General features: G+C 36.6%; 1 protein-coding gene across 1 annotated transcript in view; it reads left to right on the top strand.

The window, feature by feature from the left end:
- Tinag (tubulointerstitial nephritis antigen) overlaps positions 1-10,825 on the top strand; it is a 102,416-nt gene extending 91,591 nt beyond the window's left edge. The window contains exon 11 of the mRNA XM_036194040.1: positions 10,479-10,825. Coding sequence (XP_036049933.1) covers positions 10,479-10,613 — 135 coding nt within the window. The 3' untranslated portion in view covers positions 10,614-10,825. The remainder of the gene's footprint in view (positions 1-10,478) is intronic.
- The last annotated feature ends 4,925 nt before the right edge of the window (positions 10,826-15,750 follow it).

Below are 15,750 nucleotides of genomic sequence, written 5' to 3'. Positions count from 1 at the left end.
TAGGACAAGAGCAAAGGGCAGCTACATTCTTTGCCAAAATATTGCAAGAATTATCTCTAGCCCAGCTGCTTCCCCACTGAAGCCTCTTAACTGAGATTCCATAGTCTCCATTACTCTCTGCACTACTGTCCACTGATCTTCTCTTGGGATGCCCTGTTAAGCTTCACTTACAGCATTCAACTATTTTGCTAGTTCAAAGTCCCAGAGTCTTCCACATCCTTCCAAAACAAGTACAGTGAAGTCTGTCATAGTATGCACTCTCTGATACCAACATCTTACTTACTTTTCTATTGCTATGATAAAACATCATGGCCAAGGCAACTTATAAAAAACTGTATTTAATTTGGGAGCTCACAGTTTCAGAGGGTTAGAGTTCATAATGGCAGAACAAAGGCATGCAGCAAGAAGATCTGAGAACTTACATCTTGATCCACAAGTAGGAGACACACACACAGAGAGAGAACTGTACTTAAAATGCTGCAAGACTTTTGAAACTTCAAAGTCCAACCTCAAGGACACACCTCCTTCAATAAGGCCACACCTCCTAACTCATCCCAAATCATTCCACCAACAGGAAGTATTCAAATATATGGGTGCCAATCTCATCTACACCTCCAGCCAGCAGACATTTCCAGAAATAAAAAATCAATACCTTGGAATATATTTGAATGGAGAAAGCAGAATGACTATAACATACAAACTGTTATATGTTGGGATTTACACTCACCAGAATAATTTTTGGTAAACATCTTCATAACTAACGCTAATGTTTTATAGTTTAAAATATTGTGAAGTAGATTGTTATTTAAATATTTGCAATTAGGCTTCTCTGTTGAGATTCTCTTTTTTGTCAGGGGTGGGGTTCAAGATAGCATTTCTCTTTGTAGCCTTGGCTGTCCTGGAACTCTGTAGACCAGGTTAGCCTCAGACTCACAGAGATCCACCTGACTCTGCCTCCCAAGTTCTGAGATTAAAGGCTTGTACCACCACTGCCTGGATCTATGTTGAGATTCTTATTGAATGAATTTAAAGTATATTCAATATCATAATAATATAATATTTAGAGACAGCCATGCTTTGATGTAGTTAATTCATAATAGTTATTAACATAGAACACTGGATAGTTATTTGTTGAGTAGGTATGAGGAAATATACACTGGAAAATAGTATGAAATTCTCTCATCTTCTTTTTAATCTTTTCCAACTGACAGCCCATAAGTGGTATGCATATGGATACATGCACAGATACATATGCCAATATGCACATGTATACTCACACATATATCCTCTCACATTTTTATTACATGCATTGTCTCTCTTTTTCTCCTCAGAGTGAGTGAGTGTGTGTGTGTGTGTGTGTGTGTGTGTGTGTGTGTTCATTACTGTGAATATGTAGAGGTCTAAAAACAACCTAAGTGATGGCCTTTTGGTGCTACTCTTTGGAGGGGTAAATATCACTCACTGGCCTGGAAGTTGCCAATAGCTAAGGCTAGTGGGACAGGGATCTCTAGGAATCCACTTATGCTTACTCTGCTAGCATTGGGATTATAAGTATGCACTACCACACCAGGATTTTATAAATATGGCTTCCAAGCATTGGACTCAGCCTTTGTGCTTATTACTCATCTTCAACTGTGATAATATTTGACTTCTACAAGGAATCCAAAGGCTGAATATTTGCTACTACATGTAGGATATATTTAATATAGGAATATAAATAATCATTGAACAAACAAATAAATATGCATTTAGGGAAAGTAAATCAAGCTGCTAAAATAATATTCAGTTTATGTAGAATAAATTGAGATTTAATTAAAATATATAATCTTTAAGTGCTCTTGATTGTTTTACATGAATGCTGAAGCATCCAACATTATCAACATGTGCACACAGATGCATCACACAGGACAGAGTTCTTGGGTCATTAACAGAAACTGCTTCACAGTACAGCCAGGCAGCTAGAGTAACAACACAGCAAAGCTGCACATACCACACACACCTCACATTTGCTTATGATGTGATGTGAGTCAATGGAAATTTTGACATAACCAGCAGTAGATGCACCATAATGAAGTGAGAGAGAGCAGAAGATTCCTCTAGTTACTTCCAGGAGAAAAAAAAATAGTTTTCTTCTTTCCTGAAGAATAATTGAAAATATAATGACATTTATTACATTGCCCCAGCTTTGACAATATAAATATGTCTTTCTAAGGCCTGGATAAACTACATATGATGTCCTCTAATACTGAACTTAGTCTCTTCTGGCATGTAAACATGGGGGGAGATAATGTGATGTCCTTGGGGACTAATTCAGGACCTTGTCTGAGCAATCACTCTGGCTTAGAAGGAGATGAGAGAAGTTGTGTTGCCCATGTATATTAAATCAGTTAACTAGGCAGATGGCTACAGAGTTACTCCCCATGGTATGTGAAGAGTAAGTGTTTCTAGAAGGAAAGGCAACCATTCCTTGTATTTGTATTATACTCATTTTTGGTTTATCAACATTCTTGGATTTCTATTTATTTATTTATACAAAATACCCAGAAATAGGAAAACTATTGCTTTCCTGAGGTTGTGTGATGTTAACTTGAAAATATTTACAATGTAGGCTTATTTTCTAACAGAAGTTGTTGGGTGTTTTCCATTGTTGGGTAAAATGTAATAGATATCAGCAAGCCAGAAACAAAACTAAATAAAACCAGCAATACAATTCTTTCTGTTTCTATTTGTCTTATTGAAAATAGATTCTTCTCTCATGAAGCACAACACAACCACAGTTTCCCCTCCAACTAAACCCCTCTCCCCACTTCCCCAGATCAACTCCATTGTTTCCTCTTCAGAAAAGATCAGACCTCCAAGACAGACAGCCAAACAGGACAATACAAGATACAATAAGACAAGGCGAAAGCCCTCATATTGAGGCTGGAAAAAGACAATCCATAAGGAAGAGAATAATCTCAAGAGCAGACAGAAGAGTAGAGATACACCTGCTCCCACTGTTATGAGTTCACAGAAATATCAAGCAAACAGCCATAATATATGCACAGAGGACCTGGTACAAATTTTAAACATGCTTTATTTTAAAAATGAGAGCTGAATGAATCACTGACCTTTATCTGTGACCTGGGAGCATTTGGTAAGTCTGGACTCAAGCTGAGAATCATTTTCGTAATGAGTACAGAAAGCATTATTGAGAATGTGAATCAACCTGGAATGAAGTCTAGAGGGACCAGAAGCTTACATCTATTTCCTCCCATGAAATAATTACAGAGCACTGGAACAAAGCTATCAGTCAAAGAAGAGGGTGGAATATCAGGACAAATTCTTCAGGATAGTTTGTAAACTGATTGTCTTGGAATACTTGAAACCACATATAGACTGAATTTAATAAAACCCCTATCTCTGACGAACTTAAGTTTTACAATGCTGAAATGATCAGTACCTTAGCATATTCTCCTATATAAAGAAAAAGTTAACCCTTGGTGGAAAATAAATATAATACTAGTGCTTGCAATTAGCATAAAAATCTAGCACATACTAAAAATTTAGATGAATAAGAAAAATTATTACCAATAGGTAGCTATAAGTTTTCCTGTGTCCCGCTCATTCCACAGCCACTCAGACCCAAGTAAACAAATAGAGGCTTACATTAATTAATTAAAACTGCTTGGCCATTAGCTCAGGCTTACTATTGACTAGCTCTTACACTTAAAATTGGCCCATTTCTGTTAATCTGTATGTTGCCATGTTTTCTGTGTCTTTACCTGTGTGCCATTAGACGCTGTTCCCTGGATGGTGGGCTGGCATCTCATGACTTAGCTTTCCTCTTCCCAGAATTCTCCTTGTTTGCTTATCTCGCCTATATTTCCTGCCTGGCTACTGGCCAACCAGCATTTTATTTATCAGCCAATCAGAGCAACACACATTCACAGCATACAGAATGGCATTCCATAGCACCAATACTCAATAGAAGAAAGCTTTCAATATAATTAACAAATGATACCTAGTAGGTAGGCCTTAAAATAGCCACTATAAAATACTTAATAAAAATTAAAGAAATCAATCTGTAAAAAAAAATTGAAAATTTTAATTCATACAGAAAACTTTTAGTTTTGAGTTTCCACTTTCCTTAATTCCTAAACAAATGGAGTCTTACTCAGAAAGTCCTTTCTTACACCTATGTCTTGTGGGGTACTGCTTATATTTTCTTTCAGAATTTCCAGGTTTCATATTGAAGTCTTTGGTCCATTTGGGGTTAATTTTTGTGCAGGTTGATTGATACAGGTCAAATTTAATTTTTCTACAAGTGGACATCTAGTTTTCACAATACTAGCTTTCACCAGCATATGTTTTTTAGCATTTTGTCAACTATCAGATGGTTGTAGTTATGTGTACCAATGTTTAGATTTCCTGTTTTGTTCTATTGGTCTACATGTCTGTTTTCCAAGCCAATACCAGACTGTTTTATTACTATCGCTCTATAATATGTCTTGAAATCTAGAAAATTAATTCCATCAACATTGTTCATTTTGCTAGGATTGTTTCAGAAACCTGGAGTTTTTTATGACTCCATATGAATTTTAAGTCTTTTTTTTCTATTCCTGTGAAGAATGAAATGAGGATTGAGAGTGGAATTGTATTGAATCTGGAAATAGCTTTTAACAGAGTGGTTATTTTCATAATATTAATTCTACCAATGCATTGGAAGTCTTTCATTTTCTAGTATTTTCCTCATCTCATCAGAGATTTAGTTTTCACCATCAAGGTCTTTAACCTACTTGATTAGGTTTACTTCTAGGTATTTTATTTTCTCTGGGGTTATTGTGAAATGAGGGTGTGTCTGTGATGTCTTTGTCTTTGTATTTGTTGTTGATGTCTAGAAAAGTTACCGATTTTTATAGTTTGACCTTATATTTTGTCAATTTGCTGAAAGTGTTGATAATTTCTACAAGTATTCTGATGGAATTTGGGGGTTCTCTTATGCATAATATTATATCATCTGAAAATAATGATAACTCGTCTTCTTTTCCTACTTGTATCACTTTAATTTTTGGCTCTAATCTTATTTTTCTACCTAGTGCTTCAAGCTCCATATTGAAATGGAGTGGATATAGTAATTAATGATTAGAAATGGAGTTCAACAAAATATAAGCATTATAATATACAGAAGATTATTGAAGGAAATGAAAAGACATTAAACAAATCCATGAGAGCATGTACAGAGAAAGGAGGAACCAGTATGTGATCGTACAGTTATATTCCTGCAAGGGAAAGAGAGAAAGACAACAGGGCAGAATTTCTATTATACCCCATAATGACCAGTTTTCCAAAAATGGAGGATACCAACCAAAGTTTTAGAAACCTCCATAAACTCTATTCAGGTCAAGATAATCATACAGAGGAATTTCCTTATGAATTGCAGAAAAAAGATAATTTTTAGTTATACATGTTCCATAATAATATATAGCAAGAATAATCCAAGGAAAAGGTGCCCACAGATTTGAGAGAGTGAAGAGGAATATGGGATGGACTAGAGGGAGGAAATGGAAGGAGAAATTATGTAATCATATTTTAATTTAAAGATAAATAAAAGCATCAAAATTGACCTTAAGGCAAACCACTGATCTTTAAATACAAAAATAAAAGTAGACAGTGAGAAGCCACCTGATGACAGCATTCGTAAGTGGCTGGGTGAAGCAGAGAGGACAGAGGATGCTGATGATGTGTCCGCCTCCTTAGCATCTTCAGTTACTGACAGCTTTCTTCAAAGTAGAACAAGGCATATCCACACAAGTTAACACGGAAAGAATGCAGTCTTTATAATGGAAAGCTAACATTACAAAAATGAATAAATGTTAATCTCTAACTCAGTATCTCACAGGAAAAACCAGTAATATCTAAGTATGGATGTTGACTAGGGACACTACTTGATGGTTTTGTACTATAGATATTTATTAGAAAGCTCATTGAATGTTTACCTAAATTGCCAAGATGCATGGCAAGTTTGATGAATATGTAAGATGGAAATTATATAGGATATACCATGTTAGAAATGTTATGTATTTAAAGCATTACACAACTTAATATAAAATCATAAAAGAAGTCTCAAATACAATTTTAAGATGTTGAAACAAGCTGGGCAGTGGTAGCGTACGCCTTTAATCCCAGCACTTGGGAAGCAAAGGCAAGTGGAGTTCGAGGCCAGCCGGTGCTACAGAGTGAGTTCCAGGAAAGGTTCTAAAGCTACACAGAGAAACCCTATCTCAAAAAAAAAAAAAGTTGAAGCTGTATTTCAATTAGCTGAGAAACTCATAGTCAACAAAGGATGAAAATTTACAAAGACAAGGCCCCAAATTAATTTAAAAAAAGAAAGCACATGTAAACAAAATAAAATAAATTTTTGAAAAATAATTTCTGAAACACTAAAATGGAAACAAAATAATCCATATTGAAAGTGAAACTGCTAAGCACCAAATGCATATTAATCAGTTAATTAAGATAATATTAGGAAAAATTATGGCAATAGATACATTGTTAATTATCCAATGTGAAGTGTGTAGGAAAAGAAAGATTCAGCAGGATGAAAGTAGAAAGGCTGAGCACTTCTTGGAAGATTTTTTGTTTATTTGTTTTTTCGAGACAGGGTTTCTCTGTGTAGCTTTGCACCTTTCCTGGAACTCACTCTGCAGCCCAGGGTGGCCTCAAACTCACAAAGTTCTGCCTGCCTCTGCCTCCAGAGTACTGGGATTAAAGGCATGTGGCACCACTGCCTGGCTCTTGGAAGATTTTTACAAAGCTGACTGCATTACAACCTCACAAGGAAACTTGGGGTGGGCAGTCTTGTCAATCTTCCCAGACATTTAAACAACAAGTAAAACCAGTGTTACATTAAATCCTTTTATGACTATACAGTAAGGAAAAGTTCCACAATCCAGGATAACATTGCCAAAACTTGAGGATCTAATTTCATTCTTCCACATGTATATCCAGTTTTCACAAAACTGTTGAAGATACCATCTTTTCTATATAGTCTCCATTTTTTACATCATTTTGGTATCATTGTGAAAAGTAACGTGTCTGTGGTTATGGATATATATATATCTCCTTAATTCTATTCTGTTGATCTCATATCTATTATGACTTTACCAGTGCCAGCTATTTTTATCTGTTTCTATTTATGTGAAGAATGGCATTGAAATTTTGATCAGGGTTGTGTTGAATCTGTAGATGTCCCTTAGTAGAATGGCCATTTTCACAAGATTAACTTTTCCAATCCATGGGAATGCATTTCCATTTTCCAGTGCCCTTTTAAATTTCTTCACTTTTTTATAATTTCCATTAGACTTTTTTCACTTTCTTGGTTAGGTTGATTCCAGGTATTTTGTCGTTGTTTGTGTGTTTGTTTTATTTTTGCTATTGTGTATGGGATTATTTCTCTGACTTCTTTCTCAATGTGTTTGTAATTGGTATATAGAAAGGCTTCTGCTATTTATATGTTAATTTTGTATCCCACAAGTTTAATGGAAATATTTATGAGCTCTTATAATATTCTGGTAAAGTATTAGAGTTTCATATACAGAATCATGTCTCTTATGTATATTAATTATATTTCTTATTATACATTTTTCATATTTCTTTCCCTTCGTTAAATGAAACCTATGAACCTCCACTGAAATATTGATGGGTGTGATAATAAAGAATGCCCATGCTCTGTTTTATAAGGGTAAAAGAAATGCTTTTAATACTTTAAAACTAACTTTGGTATTGGTGTGGATTTCTTGAAGATAAATTGTGTAAAATAGTGGAGAGCCCACTTTATTTCTAGTTTACTAACATTTAGATCATGAATGGATTTTGTGGTAGGCTGAATTTAATATATCCCCCAAGATTCTTGCCCCTTTGTGACAAAGTTAAGAAAAACTGAAGAGTAGTTTGAATGGACTCTGTTAATTTCAGCAGTCCCAATCTTGTGGTAGAGACCCAAACGATTTCTAGAGAGCTACTTTGTCTGTGTTGGAATTCTGAGGAAGTAGGCTCTAATGTCAGTGAAGGAATGGCTCAGCAAGAAGATAGAGAAACTTGACCAGAGGCTGAGTACAGACCAACAAAAGGAGAAGCTTCCTTCTTCCATGTCCTTTAGCCTGAGCCTCACTGGAAGGGGGGTGGCTCCCAGATTTAGGGTGTGTCTTCCCACTTCAAATGATTCGCTCAAGAAAATCCCCCACAAGTGTTACCCAGCTGTTTGGGTTTGAGTTGATTGCAGATATAGTCAGGTTGACAACCAAGATTAGCCATCACAACTTTCATTGGTACATGAATTTGCATTTGTTTAACGAATTTTACATGTTCTTCCCAGATTCACCAAAGATAAAATGACAAGGAAATAATCTTTAGATAGTCAGATGAAAATAGGTTCAATGCAACAAATATCATAGTTTTACTATAAAAAATAATAATGTTCCTAAAATATTTTTCATTTCAAATTAATTTTATTAGATTTTTTTCTGTCGTTGGGAATACATGTTATATAATACACACACACACACACACACACACACACACACACACACACACAAACCCATATAATTATTTTCCAACATGTTCATATATTGGAACTGACTACAAAATTTGGGAATTGGAATTTTGTTTAGCCCCTAGTTGCAAAGATGCACATTTCACCACTGTCTCATTTCCAGCTATTCAAAGTCCATTTCAACTTTGAGGAGACACACTGAATTTGTGATTTCAGACCCATCTTTGAGAGTGCTCCTTTCAGGTGTCAGGGATGATTGAGGAGGCAAAAAGCCAACTCTAAAATAAGAAATGCTGATGATAATTGGATGTTTTTGAAAACTGATGTTGTCATGACAGTTTCTGAAGCTGAGGGAGTCTATTCTCATAGGAAAAAATGGAGGAAACTGAATGCAACACCATATGCCCTGGGAATATCAGTGTAGATCACACTCAAGATGATTTTTCCATCTTCATCCCAGCAAGGGTGAATGGAAGCCAAGTGTGGCAGCTGTTGTTATGAAGTCTCTAATTTATGGAGCTGGTCTACTGCATTTAGTTGTGGTCAACTAATTCCCTCCATGTGCCTCTTCTGCCTTTATGGCATTCTCTGCACACTCCATTAGCGTTTTTGCCTCACAATGTACTTACTCACTCAAGCTTTAGATCTAGGAGTTATTCTGGACCCGTCCCAGCTCTCTAATCATCCTCAGAGTTTAAAAAGAAAAAGAATAAAGGGAAAACTTCTAATTCCTGCTGATTTTACTTTCTCAGATACTTTATTTCCTCTGCCTTCATTAGATTACATAACTGAAAGCAGTGATTTAGTCACCAGGCTTGGTGGCTCATACCTATAGTGCTAGTTCTAGGGAGGAAAGTCTTAGTGAGTTCCATGCTGGTACATTCCCTATGATGAATTGAAGGTTTTTCTGCCAGGGTGAGCTACCTAACAAGAATTTTAACAATTTAATTACTTCAATAAACTCCCTAATGTGGCTTCATGCTTAGTGTTTATGGGTTTTGCTGCTTCCCTCTGCTGGAGCATTTTTCTACATTGAGAATTTGGTCAGTTTCTGCATACCCTTCCCTATGCATTTCACATAGCCAGTCTACACTTTTCCTAAGCCAAGCAAATAAATGTGATGCAGCTAGGGTGACCTCAATAACACTCTACGACTATATCCACCTCAGCACTTAACTCATGCTGGTCATAATTCATTAGATTACAACTCCCTTGAACACAGAATGATATATCATGTATTTGGGGTTTTCTGGTGTTTAACGCAAGAATAGGTCATAACTCTCATGCATCTGTGTCATATTTTCTTTTCCATTTGATGTGACAAAATGCCCGGACAAAAGTCATTTAGGGAAGAAAGGGTTTATTTCAGGTCTAATTTCTAGATTCTAGTTCATCATAGTGGGAAAGTCACAACCACAACACATTGAGAGAGCTGCTCACATTATATCCAGTCAGGAATAGAGCACAAAAAATACCTGCATGCTAGTTCTCATCTTGCTTTTTTGTTTTTCTCATTTAGCCCAGGGTCCAGTTCAGGAAATGATGCTGCCTGTATTCAGGGATGGGTCTTTTCATCTCAATTAATCAAATTAAGAAAATTCCTCATAGGCATGCTAATGAAATAACCTAATCTACAGAATTCCCCAGTGAGAATACCATTTCAGGTTATTGTATATTATGTCAAGTCTACAATCCAAGAGTACCATCACATTTGAAGACATGTCAGTTCTGGCTCTTGCCAGTGAATACACATGAGGATATTAACAAGATATAAGTAATAAAGTTCCTTGAACACTATCCAGAAAATACTTATGTGCTTTATCATTACCATCTGTAAAAGTCAAAGGCTATTTAAAACTAAATAGTATTTTTCTGTTTTTATATAAAAGATTAAAAATATCAAAGTATAATACTCAACATTTTCTTATTTTTGTTTCTCTTGCAGATTGCTGCCAATTCCTGGGGAAAGTCGTGGGGAGAGAATGGCTATTTTAGGATTCTTCGAGGAGTAAATGAGTCTGACATTGAAAAATTGATTATAGCAGCGTGGGGCCAACTGACAAGTTCAGATGATCCATAGCTATCAAATTCCCATAAGGTCATGCATTTAGGTAACTCATTAAATCAAATTTTAGCAATGTAAGCCTCCCTGTGTCAATGGAAGTGTTGCATTTTTGCTGTGTGCGTTAGAACATTCTTTTTTCCTGTTTTACTCCAGGATCTAATCTTTTGTTCTCTTTATATTACTGAGTATATTGAAATACTAATAAAAGAAAGAGTGGCTAAATGTCATTGAAGATCCCTGAGCATTATTATTTTATTCTCATGATGGTGTCCCATTTGATTTTAATTGTTCACAGTGTGACAGGATTAGTTTTCAATTTCATATCAATCTTTTATGGAAGTTGTATGAACCCAACCTGAGCTGAGGATTCCATCAGACAACAAAAAGCAAACTCACTATTGTCCCAGCTCCATGATTTTCTTTTCAACAAATAATGTTTTCTTAGTTTAAACATTGCTTATGTTTTGCTGGAGGCAGAAGAAATGATCAATTATTCTCTCAATAAGCTACTATTTTGTTTCCTTTTATTTTGTCTAAATTTTGCGTGTAGTTTTATCTCAAAAGAAGAGTAACTCCATATAAACAACTACTTGAGTACTGTGTACTGGTCTCTGAGATAGAGACAATAGTAAGCAAAGAAAAGCTTAAAGGCTACAAAAGATTGTCTTGATATAAACACACCTATTTAGAAAAGCTAGTACACTATGTGCAATCTTTATCATAAAATTAACCATAAATTTGTACATAGAAAACTAACATATTAACCCCTGAAAACAAAAAAACAACATGATGCTAAGAGTCACAAAAAATAAATGCATTTTTGTCACAAACATTTTATAGTTTACTGCTTGAGACTGTAAAAAGTAAGCTAGATTCATATTAATTTTTATTTAAGTTCTCTGTAGTCAGAGAAATAAAAAATAAAGACATACTCTTTTTGTAATTCACTGGCACCTAAATAAGAGAGCAAAGCTAGTCATGAACATAGCTTATCATGATGGAATGGTAGAATAGGCATGGTCTAACTTTCTGGGTACACTGTCTTATTTTCATTGTATGGATTTTTATGTTGTATACACAAAGGTATACTTTGATTAGATAAGCCAATCATGATGAGAATGAGAGAATGCAAGGCACCTGGATATTCACCCCTACCCCGACACAGACACATAAACATGTCTGCAGTTATGTTGGTCATGAATATTATAGTTTTATCACAAGTATCTATTCGCTTGTTTGTTTCCTCCCTCAAAGAATTTACATGGTTATAAATTGGTGTTGTTTCTCATTCTGTAGAAGATTGAGAAGTAGTTTGCTTTGTTTTGTATGCTGGCATGCTTTAGAAACAGTGGCTATAACACATAATTTATTTGGGTCTTGAAATGAATGCTAAGCAGGGAGGGGGCAGTACGTAAAGCAGGCACCGACAGGCTAAATCTGTCAGAACCAACTGCACCTCGTAAAGAAAGAAATAATACCCAGACAAAAGACATTTAGGGAAGAAAGGGCTTATTTCTAGATTCCAGTCCATCGTAGCGGGGAACTCACAGCCACAACATATTGAGGGAGCTGCTCACATTGTAGCCAGCCAGTCAGGAACAGTGAGCAAAAAAATACGGGCATCCAAGTCAGGATTCTTTGAGGAGTAAATGATTCTGACATTGTCAGTCTCATTTGTTTATTTGTTTGTTTTGTTTGTTTTTCACATTCAGCCCAGGGGCCAGTCCAGGAATTGGTGTGCCTACATTCAAGGGTGGGTCTTTCTACCTTAATTAATTAATTATTCAGCCAAAGGATGTTTTGGAGTATCTTTATTACCTGGCAAAAGTAGGGAAAATAGATCCAGCATCAAGACAAAACACAAGCACAGAACAGCAGGAGCGGCTTGTTAAATATTCAGCCTATATTTGCTGAACTAGTGCAAACAAAGCAACATGAACAGGCACTGGCAGTGTTTCTTGTGGGTGTTAAAACACAAGCAACACACTCTAAAGCTTAGAATGCCAGATGTTGAGCATCTCTTTTCAAAAGGTATCACCATGATTCAGTAGGTACCCATACATCGTGCTATTCAAATGGAAAACAATATTGAAAATATTTTCCCCACTTGACTTCTGTGCTTAGATTATGCTTTTTTAAAAATTTCCCATCACTTGGAAGACAGTCAAGAGGATTCATCAAGAGCCAAAGCTACATGGCAAAACTGTGTCAAAAAAAAAGAGAGAGAGAAAAAGAAAAAGAAAAAAAGAAAAGAAGGTAGAAATGAAGGAAAATAAAATGTTCTATGTTTATAATGATCCCAAATCAGGAGCAAACTTAAAGAAGAACAAGGAAAGACAATACCAGTATATCAAACCTTAGTGTCAAACCTAGGGTAAATTTACCCAGCAGAATATGATCCAAAGTAAGATAGACACTCCTTGGAGAGTAATCCTCTAGTGCGTTGAATTGGTGACTTACCGTATCACACAGACACAGAAAAGTTGGGAACTGACAGTCTGGGCTTTCTGATGGAAAAGTCAGCAGTTGCAGAAGCTCAACATATTTATCATATACAGCTGAACAAGAAATCAGGATAATCATATATAGATAAACAAGAAGTGAAGCGGGATTATTATAAATAATCAAACCAGGAGGCACGTTTAGCTAATCTCAGTAGGAGTAGTTTCTGTCTGGGAGCAGTCTTCAGGCTGTACATATCCTAGGAGAAGAAAGCTGTTATGGACATTTTCTACACAGGGTGTCAACATTCCCACTTGGACTGGAGGAAGGCTTCACCTTTCTGTGAGCCTCACTCAGTGAAGGCTTTGTCACTTCTATTGGACTGAGGCACTGGGGTCCTTGACATGGCTGTGCCCACATCAGTAACAATGCTCAGGACTTCATTTACTCCCTACCAGCTACCCCAAGAAGAGAACATTTTAGTTCAGAAGAAATAGTTACACAACATATGAGGACGAGGACTGCACATTGGCTTATGCCATTTTAATGATTTCTTTTTCATTTTGTTTCCATGCATCTAAGTTTCTTGTTTCAAATTAAAAATACATGAAAGTAGAATGGGCCACAAATATGATTTTATTCCACCAGAAAAAATGTCTCAGATTAGAAGATACTTGACTACTAACACCTTATTTTTTTCCTGTCTACTTAGAAATTTTGGCTTTGTTGTGGGTTCCTGTTTAGATTAGTTATTTCCTTCAATTTTCTTGATGAAACATTCTAAATATTGGATGTTGAAATGCTTGGGCATTTCTTTGACTTGAACTGTGTCTCTTCAGATGGCATCAAGACATAAGCAAATGATGAATGAAGGAGGGGGAAACATGACAAATATATACCACATGAAAAATTTTAATTAAGAAAATATAAAACCTACCCCTTAACAGCAGCAAAACTCAGGAAAGCAGGCCCTGCTCCTCTCCTGGGTCAGCACAACAGAGCTGATCCTGTTGTCAGAGACTCCTGTGAGCTGGCCCTGAGGGTGTGAGAGTGGGATAGCTGGCCACCCGCCCTGCCCCCCCCACCTGCCACTCAGTCGTGAGGGTGAGGGAATGGTACACTCTGCCCTTGCCCTATGACCTGGTGGGTGAGGAATCCGGCTCTGCCCCTTATAAGCTGTAGCACTCTGGAAAGTGGACCCTGCATCTTGCCTGGGCAGCACAGCAGAGCTGACCCTTCTGACAGGGCTAGGGGTAAAAGAGCCCGAGAATGTGAGCATGGGAGATCTGGCCTGGGTCCTCATCTGCCATAAGGTGGTGTGGGCCGAGGAGGGATGCTCCTGCTTCCCTCCCCTGCCCCTTGCCAGCTGTGGCAGGTGGGAGAGCTGGCCCTGAGGTCCTAAGAGTGAAGAGAGCTGCTATGATCTGCTGGAGCACGTGAAGGGGCCATTCTTGCAGACCCAAAGCTGCAGGAGCTCCAGGACAGAGGGCAAGTACGAGATATACAAGAAGAGTCTCAGTGAGGGCCCAGCATCGATAGTGTAGCAGAGAGCAGGGGCCTTGAACCAGACCAAGGACTCTTTGCAATGAACACTTGCAAGTAAAGACATGTGAATAAAAATGTTTACCACATGACTCACAATGTCATACTTCAGCTTCTGTGATGAGATTTTTTTTTCCTTTTTAAAAAAATTTTATGTTATTTTATTTTGGGGAAGGGTACAAGGGCTGACAGTGGAAAGGGATGGGAAATGAGTGGGATTGAGATGCATGATTAGAAAGACACAAAGAATAAAAAAGAATAAATTTAAAAAGCATATATATATATATATATATATATATATATATATATATTCAAAAAAGACAAAAAAAACCTTTAACATCAGGCCTCACTCCCTTCCTACTTTAAGGTGCTATTGTATCTTACTTTGTTCTAAATAAACTCATTCCTCAGCTTTTAAAAATATGTATTGACAAATTCTCTTAAAATGAATAAATAGAATGAAGTTTTAAAGTTAGTATTCAACCAATAAAAGAAACGTAGTAAAAAGCAAACAAAACAAATCAAGACAAAAAACCCAATTACCTGGCTGGAGGTAAAAGGCAATGGGAAGTGCTGAGTCTAAATAGAAATGAGCAACAGTAGGCAGCATCCCTCAGTCCTAGACTTAAGGGATGAAGACAGGAATCTGGACTAGAATCCAGCAGCTAGAATTCATCCTGCATTATCTCTAAGTGGAACTGGTTTGCTGGTGAGAGCTAGAGCTATTAATAGAAATGAGGCTGCCAAATTTGTCACAAGTCATACAAAGGGGCTGGCCCAGGGTTCCTCCATACATAATGCTTTCTAAGCTCTCATCAGAATCTCTAGCATTTTTGGAAGGTAAGTGATAGATAATTTATGAAAGAAAGTGAGGTGTCAAGATCATTCTTCATACTTTATCGGATACAGAGGAGAATAAGAGGAAGCAGGAAACATAGGAAACCACATTTAAATTTTGGTTTATTCCATGTAGATGTGGGAATAATTTACTTAGTTCATGGGCTCAGTCTCCTTGTTAATACATCTGTATTAGGTAATGTAGTACCTACTGCTATGTATGTTTCTGTCCCTGTTTACGTTGAGGGACTATATTATGATCTGCACAGAGAAAGGCTTTTATCCAACTTTCTTCCCTATGGTTTGTAGATACTCATGTTCTATTATCATC

The sequence above is a fragment of the Onychomys torridus genome, chromosome 7, assembly GCF_903995425.1.
Source record: "Onychomys torridus chromosome 7, mOncTor1.1, whole genome shotgun sequence".
Taxonomy (NCBI): domain Eukaryota; kingdom Metazoa; phylum Chordata; class Mammalia; order Rodentia; family Cricetidae; genus Onychomys; species Onychomys torridus.
Note: the sequence above shows the minus strand (reverse complement) of the source record. Positions and strands in the feature narration are given on the sequence as shown.